The following is an 18,465-nucleotide window of genomic DNA, read 5'->3' as shown; positions in this document are numbered from 1 at the left end:
GGTCAGGGTTCCATAGCCGCAGGCAGAACAGTTGAAACTGGAGCAGCAGCACGGCCAGGTGGACTGGGGACAGCAAGGAGTCATCATACCAGGTAGTCCTGAGGCATGGTCCTAGGGCTCAGGTCCTCCGAGAGAAAGACAGAAAGAGAGAAAGAGAGAATTAGAGAGAGCATATTTAAATTCACACAGGACACCGGATAAGACAAGAGAAATACTCCAGATGTAACAGACTGACCCTAGCCCCCCGACACATAAACTACTGCAGCATAAATACTGGAGGCTGAGACAGGAGGGATCAGAAGACACTGTGACCCCATCCGATGATACCCCCGGACAGGGCCAAACAGGCAGGATATAACCCCACCCACTTTGCCAAAGCACAGCCCCCACACCACTAGAGGGATGTCTCCAACCACCAACTTACCGTCCTAAGACAAGGCCGAGTATAGCCCACAACGATCTCCGCCATGGCACAACCCAAGGGGGGCGCCAACCCAGACAGGAAGACCACGTCAGTGACTCAAGCCACTCAAGTGACGCACCCCTCCCATGGACGGCATGGAAGAACACCAGTAAGCCAGTGACTCAGCCCCTGTAAAAGGGTTAGAGGAAGAGAATCCCAGTGGAAAGAGGGGAACCGGCAAGGCAGAGACAGCAAGGGCGGTTCGTTGCTCCAGCCTTTCCGTTCACCTTCACACTCCTGGGCCAGACTATACTTAATCATAGGACCTACTGAAGAGATAAGTCTTCAGTAAAGACTTAAAGGTTGAGACTGAGTCTGCGTCTCTCACATTAGTAGGCAGACCATGCCATAAAAATTTAGCTCTATAGGAGAAAGCCCTACCTCCAGCCGTTTGCTTAGAAATTCTAGGGACAATTAGGAGGCCTGCGTCTTGTGACCGTAGCGTACGTGTAGGTATGTACACGTACGCTGAAGTTTATTTAGTGCTTTAGCCGGAAAGTATAGCATTGCAGTAGTCCAGCCTAGAAGTAACAAAAGCATGGATTAATTTTTCTGCGTCATTTTTGGACAGAAAGTTTCTGATTTTTTGCAATGTTACGTAAATGGAAAAAAGCTGTCCTTCAAACAGTCTTGATATGTTCTTCAAAAGAGAGATCAGGGTCCAGAGTAACGCCGAGGTCCTTCACAGTTTTATTTGAGACGACTGTACAACCATCCAGATAAATTGTCAGATTCAACAGAAGATCTCTTTGTTTCTTGGGACCTAGAACAAGCATCTCTGTTTTGTCCGAGTTTAAAAGTAGAAAGTTTGCAGCCATCCACTTCTTTATGTCTGAAACACAGGCTTCTAGCGAGGGCAATTTTGGGGCTTCACCATGTTTCATTGAAATGTACAGCTGTGTGTCGTCCGCATAGCAGTGAAATTTAACATTATGTTTTCGAATGACATCCCCAAGAGGTAAAATATATAGTGAAAACAATAGTGGTCCTAAAACGGAACCTTGAGGAACACCGAAATTTACAATTGATTTGTCAGAGGACAAACCATTCACAGAGACAAACTGATATCTTTCCGACAGATAAGATCTAAACCAGGCCAGAACTTGTCCATGTAGACCAATTTGGGTTTCCAATCTCTCCAAAAGAATGTGGTGATCGATGGTATCAAAAGCGGCACTAAGATCTAGGAGCACGAGTGGGTGCTCCTAGATCTTGATGATGACAACACTAGCCCAACGGGTGTTGCTGGGCAGCTTCAATGTGGTGCTCTTATTCTTCTCACTTTGCTTGGTGAGGTAGATTGCTGCTATAACTTGATGAATCTTCACATACCTTCACATACCTACCTTTCTTGGCTCTCTTGTAGAGCGTATCCATTGTTTTCAGTGCCATGATGTCCTTGTGGAGCAGATTCAATGCATGAGCAGCACAACCAATGGGTGTGATGTGAGGGTAGGTCTCCTCCACTTTAGACCAAGCAGCCTTCATGTTCGCAGCATTGTCTGTCACCAGTGCAAATACCTTCTGTGGTCCAAGGTCATCTGCAATGTAGAGACCGGTGTGTCTGTTGTCCCTTGTGTCTGTGCTCTTGTAGAATACTGGTTGAGGGGTGGAGATGATGTAGTTAATTATTTCTTACTCATGAACATTCGACCACCCATCAGAGATGATCTGAATACAGTATACTTCCTCTATGATTTGCTTGACCTTCACTTGAACTCTGTTAAACTCTGCATCCAGCTAATGAGTAGATAAAGCATGTCTGGTTGGAGGGGTGTATGCTGGGCGAAGAACATTCAGAAATCTCTTCCAATACACATTGCCTGTGAGCATCAGAGGTGAACCAGTTGCATACACAACTCGAGCAAGACATTCATCAGCAGTTCTCTGACTACGTTCCTCCATTTAGTAAAAAAAAACTCTGATACCAGAAGGACCATGAGCTGCTGCTATCGATAAGTTGTCTGATTCATCATTTTCACCTAAATAGAAGTAGAGGGACTTTTGTCTGAGGTTGCTTGTTGTGAGCGCTGAGGGAACTTAATGCACTTGGCCAGATGATTCTGTATCTTTGTTGCATTCTTCACATATGATTTGGCACAGTATTTGCAAATTTACACAGCTTTTCCTTCTACATTAGCTGCAGTGAAATGTCTCCACACATCATAAAGCGCCCGTGATATTTTCCTGTAAAGATTAGATTTTTGGGGTAAAAAACCCCAAATACAATTCCATGTACAGATAAATAGTTAAGCAGTTAAACAACTCCTTTGTAAGATAAATGTTTTAAAATTAAACATGTTTGGAAACAGGTGAATTAACACTCCTCAGTTAGCAGGCTCAAGCAAGCTAAAACCCACATGGTAGCAAAAACGAACTAGCAGAAATTCTTAACAAGTTAGAAATGATTTAAACACACTTTCTGTAGGGTACTATTTACTAGTTAACAAAAAATGTATATCATATAAAATATATTCACCCCACCCGGTATTGTAATAAAAATTTACCAGAAAGCATGTAGTCCTTGGCTCAGACAGTGTAGTAGTGTGGGCTCAATACCATCTCATTAGTGTGCAAGATCTTGAGAATCAGCTGTACATGTGATGGAAGAGTGCACTGCACATATGATGGAAGAATGCACTGTGCATGCAGAGGATTGCAATTCCGTTGAATTGGGGATAATTTAACCAAGATATGCCACAAGACCTAGAATTGCCTTATGTGTATCCCACAAAAAAAGGTTCACTGTTATAAGCTAACTTTTTTTATGAATTTAAGCAAAATTCCCCAAATTCCCGGGCTTAACTTCCCATGGAAAATTTCCCCAAAAATTCTGGGAATTTCCCGGAAAGTTTCTGACCCTTTGTAACCCTAGTTGGCGTAGACTGCATTCACAGTAAACGCTGCATATGTCGGTTCAATCTGAAATTACCTTCAGATTTCTATCACGCAATTTGTAACTCTTCAGCGATACAGATTGAATAGAGTCCCTAATAAGCTTCTTCTTCTATCTCTCTCTACACTGCAGGATATCAGAAGCCTTCCCTGTGACAGACCTGTCTGACCATATTCAGCCAGCTGGGCTGTGTGACCACTGCTGAACACTGTTGAACATGACTGAGCCCAACATGAGCCTAGTGACCGCCAACATCAGCGGGGCCGGTAGCGACAACCTGGGGTATGGAGCAGGGAACTTCTACCGTCCGTTTTCGGTGTTCAGCGTGCTAACCCTCACCCTGCTTGCCATGCTGGTGGTGGCCACCTTTGTTTGGAACCTCCTGGTTCTCCTCACCATCCTGAGGGTGCGGACCTTCCACCGTGTGCCCCACAACCTGGTGGCTTCCATGGCCATTTCGGACGTGATGGTGGCTGCCCTGGTCATGCCGCTGAGCCTGGTACACGAGCTCAACGGGCGGCTGTGGAAGCTGGGCCGCGTGCTCTGCCAAGTGTGGATCTCCTTTGACGTGCTCTGCTGCACGGCCAGCATCTGGAACGTGACCGCCATCGCCCTGGACCGCTACTGGTCCATCACCAGACACTTGGAGTACACACTCAAGACTCGCAAGAGGATCTCCAATGTGATGATCGTACTCACCTGGCTGCTGTCCTCAGTCATCTCCCTGTCGCCACTGTTCGGCTGGGGGGAGACCTACTCAGAGGAGGGCATGGAGTGCCAGGTGAGCCAGGAACCCTCCTACACCATCTTCTCCACCTTCGGAGCATTCTACCTGCCGCTGTGCGTGGTGCTCTTCGTCTACTGGAAGATCTACAAGGCGGCCAAGTTCCGCATCGGCTCGCGCAAGACCAACACCATCACGCCTATGGCTGAGGTGATTGAGGTACTTTTGTTACCATAGTCTTACCCCGTGCCAGGGGGGTAAAACTGGTTAGAATTACATTTAAAAAAAAATCCAACCAGTTTTTGATTGTAATTATTTCTTTTTCAACTAGTTTTGCCTGCTGGATGGTTGGTTGTTTCATGTGGGATCCACATGATGAACTACCACTAGGCTAGCATGGCATTAATAATCAGATGATTCCATTACCTTATTATTACTTTGACACACTCGTAAAGCTCCTCTGGCATTTTTGACAGACATTATCAACCCTGATCAGTGTTCAGATAAGGGTTGCACATTCAAACACGATCTGAATAATTATCTGAATATACCTCAGTTATATCAGTGTCATTATAGCTTTCTCATATCTGCTCCTGAGGTGCATATCACATTGTTATCGACTGATGAGGATATGCTGTTGCTCTCATATCGGTTGCTGGGCAATTAGTAGAAAACCATGTCATCACCACAATACATTATGAGCTGTGTTCTGATGGTGTTGTGATGGTGCTGCAGGATGTGTATCGTTCTCTAAAGCTTGTGTGTACTGTATCTCATACTCAACAGACCAATTCACATGGAGGCATGTACACATGCATGTTTGTACATAGGCCCACACACATGCACATCCACACACACAAATACACACACACACACACACACACACACACACACACACACACACACACACACACACACACACACACACACACACACACACACAAATACACACACACACAGAGGGTGGGAGATAATGTGTTCCCCACACAGACAGACATTTAATCCATGGCGTTTAATCCAGGGAAGAAACAAGAAGCAGTGGCAAGTGAAGATGCGGCTGTTATTAATGGCAGTAGGCACAGTGGCCTATAAATACCCAGCATGTTCAACAAGGCTAGGGGTCACTGTACCGTCCTCACCACAGCGGCTCTCTCTAATCAGCAAGGCCCCTGGCATAGACCAGACACCCAGGTTGCGTCACAAATGGCACCATATCCTTATGAAGTGCATTACTTTTAACCAGGGCCCTATAGCCTCTGGTCAAAAGTAGTGACCTAAATAGGGAATGGGGTGCCATTTGGGATGCAGACCCACTCATCACACCCAAGCTTGTTCAAATGGAGCTGCCTCCATGTTGCCTCCACAAGGGTTGGGCTCAATTCAACATTTTTTTTTTATTCTAAATTCTGGAATTCAAGCATGAAGTGGAGAATTTACTTGGAATTTAATTGGAATTGCAGCAATCTGTAAAAATACATATCATTGGAATTGAATTGAAATGTAGACTGTCTGAATTGGAATTACATTTAAACTGTAAAAAAAATTGAATGGAATGGAATTGGAATATAATTAGAATTTAGACTGTTTGTATTGGAATTGAATTTGAATTGTAAAATAAAAACATCCTTGGATTGGAATTGGAATTTAGAATTGTAAAACTTCAATTGTATTATAATTGTGCAAGTTCCAGTTACTGGAGTTTATGTATTTAGCATTGAAATTGAATGCACATGTCGTTTTAAATCATTTCAACACACTATTGTGAACACATAATGTTTGATCAAATAATTATAACTATATACAGTACTGTATATGCATTACATTAAAATGTTTACTAATGAGGATGTGCAATATGTTTCCAATGTATTTATTTTGGTCCAATTAAAGGGATAGTTCACCCAAATTACATATTGGTTTCCTTACCCTTAAGCAGTCTATGAACTACAACATTGTAATTTTGTAATTTGGGTGGACTATCCCTTAAGGATGTAATTCTTTTTTGCTTCCATTTTAGCTTTGGAAAAATACATTTGAAATGGTTTCAGGGGGCTGATTAACACTTTCCAGCATGCTGTTTAGCAATTACATTTTTTAAATTATTCGTTTGCAAAAAATGTTATCTACTCTGATCTGTTAGTAGTTGGATTTATTGCACCCGTGATTGAGATGATGGAGCCAGTTCATATAGCTTAGGTTGTCCTATCAATTTCATGCTCACTATCTTCTATAATCAGTCTGAATGGAAAAGGTGGGTGATGAATTATTCCAAATCTGGTAAATGTGCCATTTGGCTTGATATCAATTAAGCAATAATACATGAGAGGCCATGTGTTATGACATTTTTATCATGGCTGTGATGTGGTCATAGCCATGAGGTGAAACCGACTCAACTGTACAGCTTTTATACAACGGGTTACCAGCATTAAAATCAAGATTATATCCCAAACCATCCATTTTTTCAACAAGAAATGATGCTACATTCACTGAGACAGGATGTCAAGTGACATTTTAGGCATTCTCTGGTCGTTAGTTGTATTCGTATTGACTGCCATGTAAAGCAAAACTACCCAAGCGCTGGTTGATAGTTCCAGAACCTTGGTTTCTAGGGAGGCTGTACATGGTTCTGAAAACAGCGCATGTCTGGTCAACGCGTAGGAAAATTTAATAACGGATCAAAATATTGTATAGGGGCGCTGTCAATGGATCTGAAAACAGCACTGAAACATTGTTGCAAAGACATTGATACAACAGATAAGAATAGAAACCACAATGACAATTATTTTCATATAGTCACAGCATCAACAGCTGTTTATGTATGATACTGAATTGCACATTTCCACGAGGCAGAGCTCATTCTTCTAGGTTTGTCACAACGTCGACTGAAGGTGGCGCCTCTCCTCGTTCGGGCGGCGCTCGGCGGTCGTCGTCGCCGGCCTACTAGCTGCCACCGATCCTCTTTTCATTTTCTTTTGGTGTGGTCTGGTTTATGTGTGCACCTGTATTGTGTTAGGTCATTAGTGGGGGGGTTATTTAGTCTCTCTGTTTAGGTTTGGGGATTGGGCGGGAGTGTTTTTGTCTGGTTTGGTTAGGTTGGGGTTTTAGGCATTCCCTCTGCATTTTGTGTATTAAGGCTACGAGTTTTTCTGGGCTGCGCCCCTACTCGGTTTTTGGGCTCTTACTGTATTTGTATTTTTTGCTCTGCCTTACATGTTGTTGGCAGTTTGGACTGTTGCCTATTAAAACGTGTGTTCACGGACCTTGGTCTCCTGCGCCTGACTTCACCCCTCCTGCTGCTTTGAGTTCCTGACAGAATCCCGCACCACAATATGGAGTCAGCAGGAGTTGAAGCGCCAACCCCGTCCATGGAGGAACGGGTTGCCCAACACTCCACCATCCTCCATCGCCTGGGCACCGCCATGGACCAGGTGTTGGCGCGTTTGGAGAGCTGGGAGAGAAGCGCTCCCTCCTCCACTAATGCGGCTGCTCAACAGCCTGCGCCCCTACCAGCGCCGACGAAACCCAGCCCCAGTGGGGTTAAACTCGCGCCCCCGAGGGAGTACGATGGGATGGCCGCTGGGTGTAAGGGGTTCGTACTCCAGCTGGAGCTGTACCTAGCGACAGTTCGCCCCCCTCCCTCGGGAGAGGAGAGCGTCAGCGTCCTCGTCTCGTGTCTCACGGGTAGAGCCCTGGAATGGGCCAACGCCGTTTGGGACGGTCCGGACTCGGCTTCTTCACAAAACTGGATCTCAGGAGCGCGTACAATTTGGTGTGTATCCGAGAGGGGGATAAGTGGAAAACCGCATTTAGTACCACATCTGGTCATTATGAGTACCTTGTCATGCCGTATGGGTTGAAGAATGCTCCAGCCGTCTTCCAATCCTTTGTGGACGAGATTCTCCGGGACCTGCTCGGTCAGGGTGTGGTGGTGTACATCGATGACATTCTGATCTACTCCGCCACACGCGCCGCGCATGTGTCTCTAGTGCGCAAATTGCTTGGGCGAATGTTGGAGCGTGACCTGTACGTCAAGGCCGAGAAATGTGAGTTCTCCAAACAAGCCGTCTCTTTTCTGGGGTATCGCATTTCCACATCCGAGGTGGTGATGGAATGTGACCGCATTTCGGCCGTGCGTAATTGGTCGACTCCCACCACAGTGAAGGAGGTGCAGCGGTTCTTGGGGTTTGCCCATTACTACTGGAGGTTTATCCGGGGCTTTGGGCAGGTGGCGGCTCCCATTACCTCACTGATGAAGGGGGGGCCGGTGCGGTTGCGGTGGTCGGCGGAGGTGGACAGGGCTTTTAGTCGGCTGAAGGCTTTGTTTACCGATGCTCCAGTGCTGGCGCATCCAGATCCCTCTTTGCCATTCATAGTGGAGGTGGACCCGTCCGAGGCTGGGGTGGGAGCCATGCTGTCACAGCGCTCGGGCGCCCCCGAAGCTTCGCCCCTGTGCTTTCTTTTCTAAGAAGCTGAGTCCGGCGGAGCGTAACTATGATGTGGGGGACAGGGAGTTGCTGGCTGTGGTAAGGGCCCTGAAGGTGTGAAGACATTGGCTTGAGGGGGCGTGACACCCTTTTCTCATCTGGACTGATCACCGTATTCTGGAGTACATCTGGGCGGCGAGGAGACTGAACCCTCGTCAAGCCAGGTGGGCGATGTTCTTTACGAGATTCCAGTTCACGATCTCGTACATACCAGGTTCCCGGAACACTAAGGCTGACGCACTGTCTCGTCTCCACGACACCGAGGAACAGTCCACCGATCCCACTCCCATACTTCCAGCCTCCTACCTGGTGGGACCGGTGGTCTGGGAGGTGGATGTGGACATCGAGCGGGTGCTGCAGTCCGAACCTACTCCCCCTCAATGTCCCATGGGTCGGAAGTACGTCCCACTCGGGGTGTCCACGATCGGTTGATTCGGTGGGCGCGCACGCTACCCTCCTCGGGTCATCCAGGGATTGAGCGGATGGTGTGGGGTCTTAGTGGGAAGGATTGGTGGCCCACATTGGTGAAGGACGTGAGGCTCTATGTCTCTTCCTGTTCGGTGTGCGCCTAGTGTAAGGCTCCTAGACACCTGCCTAGAGGGTAATTACAGCCCCTCCCCGTTCCACAGCGACCATGGTCCCCCCTGTCGGTGGATTTTCTCACCGACCTCCCTCCGTCTCAGGGGAACACCACGATCCTGGTCGTTGTGGATCGGTTCTCTAAGTCCTGCCGTCTGCTCCCTTTACCCGGTCTTCCTACGGCCCTACAGACCGCGGAGGCCCTGTTTACCCACGTCTTCTGGCACTACAGGGTGCCTGAGGACATCGTCTCTGAACGAGGCCCCCAGTTCACGTCCCGGGTGTGGCGGGCATTTATGGAGCGCCTGGGGGTTTCGGTCAGTTTGACCTCAGGTTTTCACCCCGAGAGTAAAGGGCAGGTAGAGAGAATTAACCAGGATGTAGGCAGGTTTCTGCTGTCCTATTGCCAGGACCGTCCAGGGGAGTGGGCGAGGTTCGTGCCATGGGCCTAGATGGCACAGAACGCTCTCCGCCACTCCTCTACTAACCTGTCGCCTTTTCAGTGTGTGTTGGGTTACCTGGTGCCCTGGCATCAGAGCCAGACTGAGGCCCCTGCGGTGGAGGACTGGGTCCAGCGCTCTAAGGAGAACTGGAATGCCGTTCAGGAATCCCTTGAACGGGGCAGGGGACGACAAAAGGAGAGCGCTGACCGCCGCCGCAGTGAGGCCCCCGTGTTCACCCCGGGGGAGAGAGTCTGGCTCTCAACCTGGAACCTGCCACTCCACCTGCCCTGCCGGAAGTTGGGTCCGCGGTTTGTGGGGCCATTTAAAGTCCTGAGGAGAATAAACGAGGTGTGTTACAGGTTACAGCTTCCTTCTTATTATCGTATTAACCCCTCGTTTCATGTGTCTCTCATCAAGCCGGTGGTAGCTGGTCCACTGCAGGATGCTGAGGTACAGGAGGTCCCTCCGCCCCACCTGGACATCGGGGGGGGGGGGCCCGGCGTACACAGTCCGGTCCATCTTGGACTCCAAGCGCCGGGTAGGGGGCTTGCAGTACCTCGTGAACTGGGAGGGGTACGGTCCGGAGGAGAGGTGCTGGGTACCGGTGGAGGACATCTTGGACCCATCACTGATGCGGGAGTTCCACAGCCTCCATCCGGATCGCCCTGCGCCTTGCCCTCCGGGTCGTCCTCGAGGCCGGCGTCGGCGCGCGGCTTCCACGACTGAAGGTGGCGCCTCTCCTCGTTCGGGCGGTCTCGGCGGTCGTCGTCGCCGGCCTACTAGCTGCCACCGATTCTCTTTTCATTTTCTTTTGGTGAGGTCTGGTTTATGTGTGCACCTGTATTGTGTTAGATCGTTAGTGGGGGGGTTATTTAGTCTCTCTGTTTAGGTTTGGGGATTGGGCGGGAGTGTTTTTGTCTGGTTTGGTTAGGTTGGGGTTTTAGGCATTCCCTCTGCATTTTGTGTATTAAGGCTACGAGTTTTTCTGGGCTGCGCCCCTACTCGGTTTTCGGGCTCTTACTGTATTTGTATTTTTTGCCCTGCCTTACATGTTGTTGGCAGTTTGGACTGTTGCCTATTAAAACGTGTGTTCACGGACCTTGGTCTCCTGCGCCTGACTTCACCCCCCCTGCTGCTTTGAGTTCCTGACAAGGTTCTCATAAATGCAGCCACAACGATTCTTTCCGTCTCTTTCTATTGGATTTTTGTGGTTCTTGGTTTCTTCATTTTTGTCTTTTATCACGAATGAGTCTGGCTTCAGTTTGTGATTTCCTTCATTGCGTCTTTGGCAAAAGTGCAACTGCAAATCAAACCACACCTTATTCAGTAGGTGGCGTATAAACTCCAGAGAATATTATCATTCTCCTGTTTTGAAACAGTTACCAGATCAATTTTTATACCCTTTTCTGACAGCCATTCCAGAAAGCACTTCACTGCCCAGTTGGTTTTTCTTGATGTAGCTAGCTTGTTCACTTTGCTCCTTTTCTATGTTGTCTATACCAGTGCTAACATTACTGAGTTCTGCATGTCTAACGTTAAAGCTAGGCTCAGGTTGCTGGTCAACTAGTTCTTCTTCTTGTTTAATTTCTTTAATATCCTCCTCCTCTTCTTGTTGGCACCATTCATTAAACATTAGTGGATAAAACAAATCAAGAGTAACTTTAAAATCATCCATGATGAGTTACAGGTGCTAAGACTAGTAGTTGTAAAAGTAGTTGCGGTAGTGAACGTGGCCAAGTGTATGTTGTCTCATTTATCATGGGCAGGAGAGGCTCTAACAATGGGAATTCTAAACCACCCGTTGTGTAATTGGAATTAAACATCAGCCTGAAGGTCATCATAATTTCATAAAATGGCCTGATGTGGTGTGCAAATAAAATGATTTCTTATTGCTGTGGTATGGATATAACAGATAATCAAAGAGACCTGCTGGTATTTCAACACACTTATGAACACATCATTTTATGGAACCCTAGATAAAAGCTGAAAAAAGTGAATCCAATGACCTAGTCTTTCTCACTAATAAACACAATCATGGGTGAAAATTCTAACATCTGTCCAAATACACGCAAATATTTGCATATATCCCAGTGTGCCTTCAGAGTGAACTTCATAATTACCACCTTGTTTGCTTGTGATAGACATGATTGTTTCACTCAATTCCCCTTCACTAAGTGAGTGCCTAAGTTAACATTTCATCCATGAAATCAAACCCTTTATGACAATACATTACATATCATATTAGGCTGTACCTCAACAGCCTAGTTTTACCATAACACACTGGTCTGAAAGTCTAGGTTTGTAGGCCACATTGGGCAAGTCACATTATGCTGGTTTGCAAAGTGATATGTAATTCCCATTACACCTTCTCATAATGTGCCAAACCATTCAGAGACATTATTTTTAACAGCTTTAGCTTATTAATGATATTCAATAAGTGGATGAGTTTTTGGGGATAATGTTTTACATCTTTATGATTGTATGTTTTAATATGAAAACCATCTTATTGTCTTATTTTATATATTTAACATTTTAAGATAATTCCCTTAATTCCTGAGAGTTTTCAGAATTCAGAAGACATTTTGAGGTTTACCAGGAATCCCTCTTAGTTCGTTATTAGGTAAAGTTGGTCTTTGGAATCTGCCAGGAATTAAGGTAGTAGGGTTCAGTTTGGATTGAGTTGAAAGAAGAGAAGGAATTTAATTATGTGAATTGTTGTGGCAGAATATTGAATTAGGAATTGTATTTTTTTCTTGACTTAGTATTGATGGAATGTATAGGGAGAGGGAATTGAATTTAAATGTAATTTGTGGAAATGACCCAAACCCTGGCCTCTACTCTCTCTGGCTATATTCAATAAGCAAACAGCAGCATACACTTTTAAGTTCAGCAGGTTTGTTAAGAGAATTGTCTGCTACAAAACAGCTAGAATGTATTACGGCTATTTCACTGATTTGGAGATGGTTGAAAGTAGACTTCTTATAGACTAGTAGGTCATTGGAAAATGTCCATTAGCTTTCGTATGTTTTATTAAATTATACCGCATTCAAACAATATAAACTAATTGGCACCTAGCATGAATATGTATCACCATATACACCCTCAGTAAACACCCCCTCTAGTTTTCACTTAAATTAATTTGACAATCAACTATCACCCTCTAGAACTGTGGTATTTCAGCTGAATTAGTTTAGTCAATTCATTTTCTATGGAGAAATGTTAGGGTGTTTTATCTGTGGTATGATAGTTTGTATACATGGGTGTTTGGATCGAGGTCAGACCAGTTAACAGCGTGTACAAAAGGAGTCGTGAATATTAGGCGTGGAAACATCTGAACACAAGGAAGCACGCAGACCGCGATAGGAGCCCTAGTGGAAATTTCACACAGCATTAACACATTCTAACATGTTCCATGGCATAACTTGATAACCTGTTTCCAATACATTTGAAATGTATTTAGGAAGAACAAATGCTAGCTTTTCAGGGGTTTGTGAATACAAAGGCAGGTTGAATACTTTTGTACGTGGTACAATGAAATTTGTTACTGTGTAATTACTTGCAACACGTTTTTAACATGACCGTTTCCGGTAGGGTATCTCTGAGTGCACTTCAGGCGGGCTTACTTTCAACCCATGTTCAAACGCAATCCCCAACCCCCTAGTAGGCTCAGTGGAACCACTGTGTTCTAATAGGAAATTATATTGATATTTAGACTATTGCTAATTGGTATACAAAACGAATCATCTATGTTTAATCCAGTTGAGACTATCAGACAACATCGAACAGGGTTGTTATTGCTTATGTCTTGTGTATTACTTTCGTTTGCATGTCTTAAAGAGATTCTCCTGTACTTTTGGTTACTTTATAGCCAGTAGTTCTGAAAGTAGCACTCACAAGCTAAAAGTGGTCCCCAAAAATGGCATAATATGTCACATACAGTGCATTCGGAAAGTATTCAGACCCCTTGACTTTCTCAACATTTTGTTACGCTACAGCTTTATTCTAGAATTGTAAAAATTAAAATAAATCCTAATCTACACATAATACGCCATAATGACAAAGCAAAAACAGGTTTTTAGAAGTACTAGCAAATGTATTAAAAAATCTAAACTGAAATATCACATTGACATAAGTATTCAGACCCTTTACTCAGTACTTTGTTGAAGCACATTGCAGCAATTACAGCCTTGTGTCTTCTTAGGTATGACGCTACAAGCTTGGCACACCTGTATTTGGGTGTTTCTCTCATTCTTCTTTTCAGATCCTCTCAAGCTCTGTCAGGTTGGGTGAGGTGCATTGCTGCACAGCTATTTTCAGGTCTCTCCAGAAATGTTCGATGTTCGATTCGGTTTGTTGATTTGTGCAATGGTTTTTAGAGCATTGAGCACTGTTTTCCCACAATGTACAAAACCATATGAGAAGAAGGAAAAATTAAACAGCTTTAGCTTATCAATGATATTCAATAATTGGATGAGTTTCTTGGGATAATGTTTTACATCTTTATGATTGTATGTTTTAATATGACAAGCATCTTATTGTATTTTTTTATATATTTAAAATTTTAAGCTAATTCCTGAGAGTTTTCAAAATTCAGGAGACATTTCGAGGTTTACCAGGAACATTCCCTCTTAGTTCATTAATAGGTAAAGTTGGTCTTTAGATTGGGTGTTCCGGGCTCTGGCTGGGACACACAAGGACATTCAGAGACTTGTCCCGAAGCCACTCCTGCGTTGTCTTGGCTGTGTACTTAGGGTCGTTGTCCTGTTGGAATGTTAACCTTCACCCCAGCCTGAGGTCCTGAACACACTGGAGCAGGTTTTCCTCAAGGATCGCTCTGTACTTTGCTCCGTTCATCTTTCCCTCGATCCTGACTAGTCTCCCAGTCCCTGCCACTGAAAAACATCCCCACAGCATGATGCCGCCACAACCATGCTTCACCGCAGGGATGGTACCAGGTTTCCTCCAGATGTGACACTTGGGATTCAGAGAATCTTGTTTCTCATGGTCTGAGAGTCTTTAGGTGCCTTTTGGCAAACTCCATGAAGGCTGTCGTGTGCCTTTAATTGAGGAGTGGCTTCTGTCTGGCCACTACCATAAAGGCATGATTGGTGGATGCTACAAAGTCTCATAGTACAGGGTCTGAATACTTATGTAAATAAGGTATTTCTGTTTTTTTTATATACATTTGCTAAATATCTAAAAACCATTATGGGGTATTGTGTGTAGACTGCTGAGGATTTTTTTTAAATTTCATCCATTTCAGAATAAGACTGTAACGTAACAAAATGTGAAAAAAGTAAAGGGGTCTGAATACTTTCCGAAGGCACTGTATGTGCAGATATGTGCACCACGTTATTGCTCTCTCTTTCTCGCTCTTCTGTGTCCACTGAATTATTGGGCCCGCCCTGCAACCTCATTGGATAATGCTGGGCCGCTTGATAGCTGTCACTCAAATTTGAGGGACTGAAGCTCATTGGCTATAACTCAAATTACTCGGAGACTGGCCCACATGGGGGGAAATGTAGGGAAAATGTTGTGGCACATCTTCAAGAAAACAATTGCTTTCAAAACTAGGGATTTCGTGGGTAACTGAGGTAAAACAGTAATTCTCCTCATTCTCCAGCCCAATGTAGGATGTTTCAAAAATATTTTCTTTGTCGCCAAAGTACCCGAGCATGTCTTTAAATTCCACAAAAAATGTAGTTAAGTCACTTAGGGTCTGATAGTTAGCTACCTTTTTGTCTGAAAATTACATTTCACATTTCACCACTAAGAAAACCTTAATCTAATGACAGGAGTCAGGCTTTCATATATCACAGTCCCAGATATCTGTACTTAAAGTATTACATCCATATACACTGTCAAAGAGGCAATCTTGGATTCAAACAACAACAAAGTGGACACTTGTTTTGGTAAACAGCTGAGGGATGGGACTAGAGAAATGTAACCAATATCAAATTCATAGACAGATCTATCGATGCAAGGACTGCCATGAATGAGATAAAAAGTACATAATGTATCTTGTGTTTTGATGTGGTAAGACAGTTGAACTAAGTTTGTGAGCATTTATAAATTATATTCTTCAAGAATCAATGGCTATATTTCATCAAAGCACACAAATTGATCTAGCAATCCCAGATTGCCCTTCAAACTGCAAACCCTTTTTCCATAGTACCTCAGGGTTCAATATACACTACCCTTCAATTTTGCATCAGCAACTTCCCCCTAGACACTATGCTTTTAACCCCTATCCTCTGCTGCAAATGGAATGACTCTCTCCATTTGTCTCCCTGGCCTCCTGGCCCTTATTTATTTCTGTAAGAATGTACTTTTTCACACATACGTCAACTAACTCTGACTAAGCTCTTTATACATCTCTATACTTCAGTCTTAGAGCACCTGGTGTTGTTGTTGCTGCCAATAGGCTGCCAACCTACCTGCCACTCTAGTTTTAATAGACCAGGGACTGCGTCCCTATTTAGTGCACTACTTTTGACCATGGCCCTTTAGATGGCCATTTGGGACGCGCAACCCAGGTGTGATCTGCTGGGAGGAAAGTGTAGGTTTGTAAACAGCTTATGCATGATGACCTGCAGCGGTCAGGTGTAGAGACAAACACTATTTCATCAGGCTCCTTATAGCAGGGCGGGTGCCTGGAGAGGAGAAATGGGCGGAAAGATTGAAGGATGGTGTTTTCATTCCATTTATTCTGTGTGAGGCTGATGGCTTTTGATTTGATTTATTAGGATCCCCATTAGCGGACGCCAATGGCGACAGCTAGTCTTACTGGGCTCCGACATATAACGAAAACACGTTACACACAAAAGACTTTACATACAGACAACAAGCAGGTCACATGGGGAGAGGCGTTGTGCCATGAGGTGTTGCTTTATTTGTTTTTTGAAACCAGGTTTGCTGCTTGAATTCTGGCGGGTCTTGTAGTTTATGACCTGTAGCGTGGCTGATTGATTCATCAGACACTATTTTGCTTGTTTTTGATTGAGATGTTTATTGACTTGCCCACAAGGTTCAGCTAGCTGACTAGTTGCTCAATTAACGAATTTATTGGCTGGTTCTTTTACTGATGAGTATCAATTGGTTGACTGTTTGATTAACTAAGTGACTAATTGACTGAGAACAAAATAAGTTATGGCTTATGTAAAATGAACAAATGTAAAACTGAACGCCTGCAATTAACAACAGATTGATTGGTCGGTTCTTTAATTTCTTAATTGGTTGACTGATTGGATTGACTAACTGATTGGCTGACTGTTTGATTGACAGGTGGAGGCATCGCGGCAGCCCCAGATGGTGTTTACTGTGCGCCACGCTACGGTGACCTTTCAGATGGACGGCGACACGTGGCGCGAGCAGAAGGAGAAGAAGGCGGCGCTGATGGTGGGCATACTGATCGGCGTCTTTGTCCTCTGCTGGATCCCCTTCTTCCTCACAGAGCTCATCATCCCACTGTGCCACTGCGACATTCCGCCCATCTGGAAGAGCATCTTCCTGTGGCTGGGCTACTCCAACTCCTTCTTCAACCCGTTAATATACACAGCCTTCAACAAGAACTACAACAACGCCCTGAAGAACCTGTTCTCCCGCCAACACTGAGGCTGGGGATGAGGGCTGGAGGACGAGGGCTGGAGGACAAAACTGACCGTGTAAAATAACGGTTAAAGTCATCGGGTCCTATCGTCTCTGACCGCAGAACATTGGCCATCATTTTCGTTTCATTTGACACTGAGGCTGGGGCAGAGACTAAGGCTGAGTCCACAGGAGGTTGTTGGCACCTTAATTGGGGAGGACGAGCTTGTGGTTAATGGCTGGAGCAGAATAAGTGGAATGGTATCAAATACATCAAACAAATGGTTTCCACGTGTTTGATGCCCTTCCATTCGTGCCATTCCAGCCATTATTATGAGCCATCCTCCCCTCAGCAGCCTCCTGTGGCTGAGACTAAGGCTGGGGGTAAGGCTGAACCACACGAACAGCCACTCCACCAGGAGGCTAGCTCTATCAGAGCTAGAGAGCAAATCTGACAAACCAGCACAGGCTCTTTTAGCATCTCCTTTCCCAACTCTGCATCAACCAAGTTCTTGCGAATCAGCTTGTTGAAAGACTTTCAGAACTTTTATGATGTTTTTGCATCAAATCAAGTTTTATTTGTCACATGAGCTGAATACAACAGGTGTAGACTTCACCATTAAATGCTTACTTGCAATCCCTTAACCAACAATGCAGTTCAAGAAATAGTTAATAAAATATTTACTAAATATACTAAAGTAAAAATGTCAAAAAGCTATCAAAAAGTGAATTTACATAACAATAATGAGGCTATATACAAGGGGTACCGGTACTGAGCCAATGTGCGGGATGTAATTTGTAAGGTGACTATGCATAGATAATAAACAGCGAGTAGCAGCAGTGTAAAAACAAAGGGGGGGGGGGCTTTGGTTGTAGAAGCTGTTAAGGAGCCTTTTGGTCCTAGACTTCGCACCGCAGAACCGCTTGCCGTGTAGTAGCAGAGAGAACAGTCTATGACTTGGGTGACAGGAGGCTTTGACAATCTTTCTCTGACACCGCCTAGTATATAGGTCCTGGATGTCAGGAAGCTTGGCCCCAGTGATGTACTGGGCCGTACGCACTACCCTCTGTAGCGCCTTATGGTTGGATGCCGAGCAGTTGCCATACCAGTCAACCGGTCAAGATGCTCTCGATGGTGCAGCTGTACAACTTTTTGAGGATGTGGGACCCATTCCAAATCTTTTCAGTCTCCTGAGGGGAAAAGTTGTCGTGCCCTCTTCACAACTGTCTTGGTGTGTTTGGACCATGATAGTTTGTTGGTGATGTGGACACCAAGGAACTTAAAACTCTCA

The 18,465-nt window shown here is 44.9% G+C and overlaps 1 protein-coding gene across 1 annotated transcript; it reads left to right on the top strand.

The window, feature by feature from the left end:
- The first annotated feature begins 3,542 nt into the window (after nt 1-3,542).
- Nucleotides 3,543-17,592, top strand: LOC106578632 (5-hydroxytryptamine receptor 5A-like). Its single transcript, XM_014157642.1, has 2 exons — nt 3,543-4,302; nt 16,871-17,592. Exons 1-2 carry the CDS (start codon nt 3,577-3,579, stop codon nt 17,198-17,200), a joined length of 1,056 nt encoding a protein of 351 aa, XP_014013117.1. The 5' UTR covers nt 3,543-3,576; the 3' UTR covers nt 17,201-17,592.
- The last annotated feature ends 873 nt before the right edge of the window (nt 17,593-18,465 follow it).

The sequence above is a fragment of the Salmo salar genome, chromosome ssa19 (genome assembly GCF_905237065.1).
Source record: "Salmo salar chromosome ssa19, Ssal_v3.1, whole genome shotgun sequence".
In the NCBI taxonomy this organism is placed as follows: Eukaryota; Metazoa; Chordata; class Actinopteri; order Salmoniformes; family Salmonidae; genus Salmo; species Salmo salar.
This window is presented reverse-complemented; position numbering and strand designations above follow the sequence as displayed.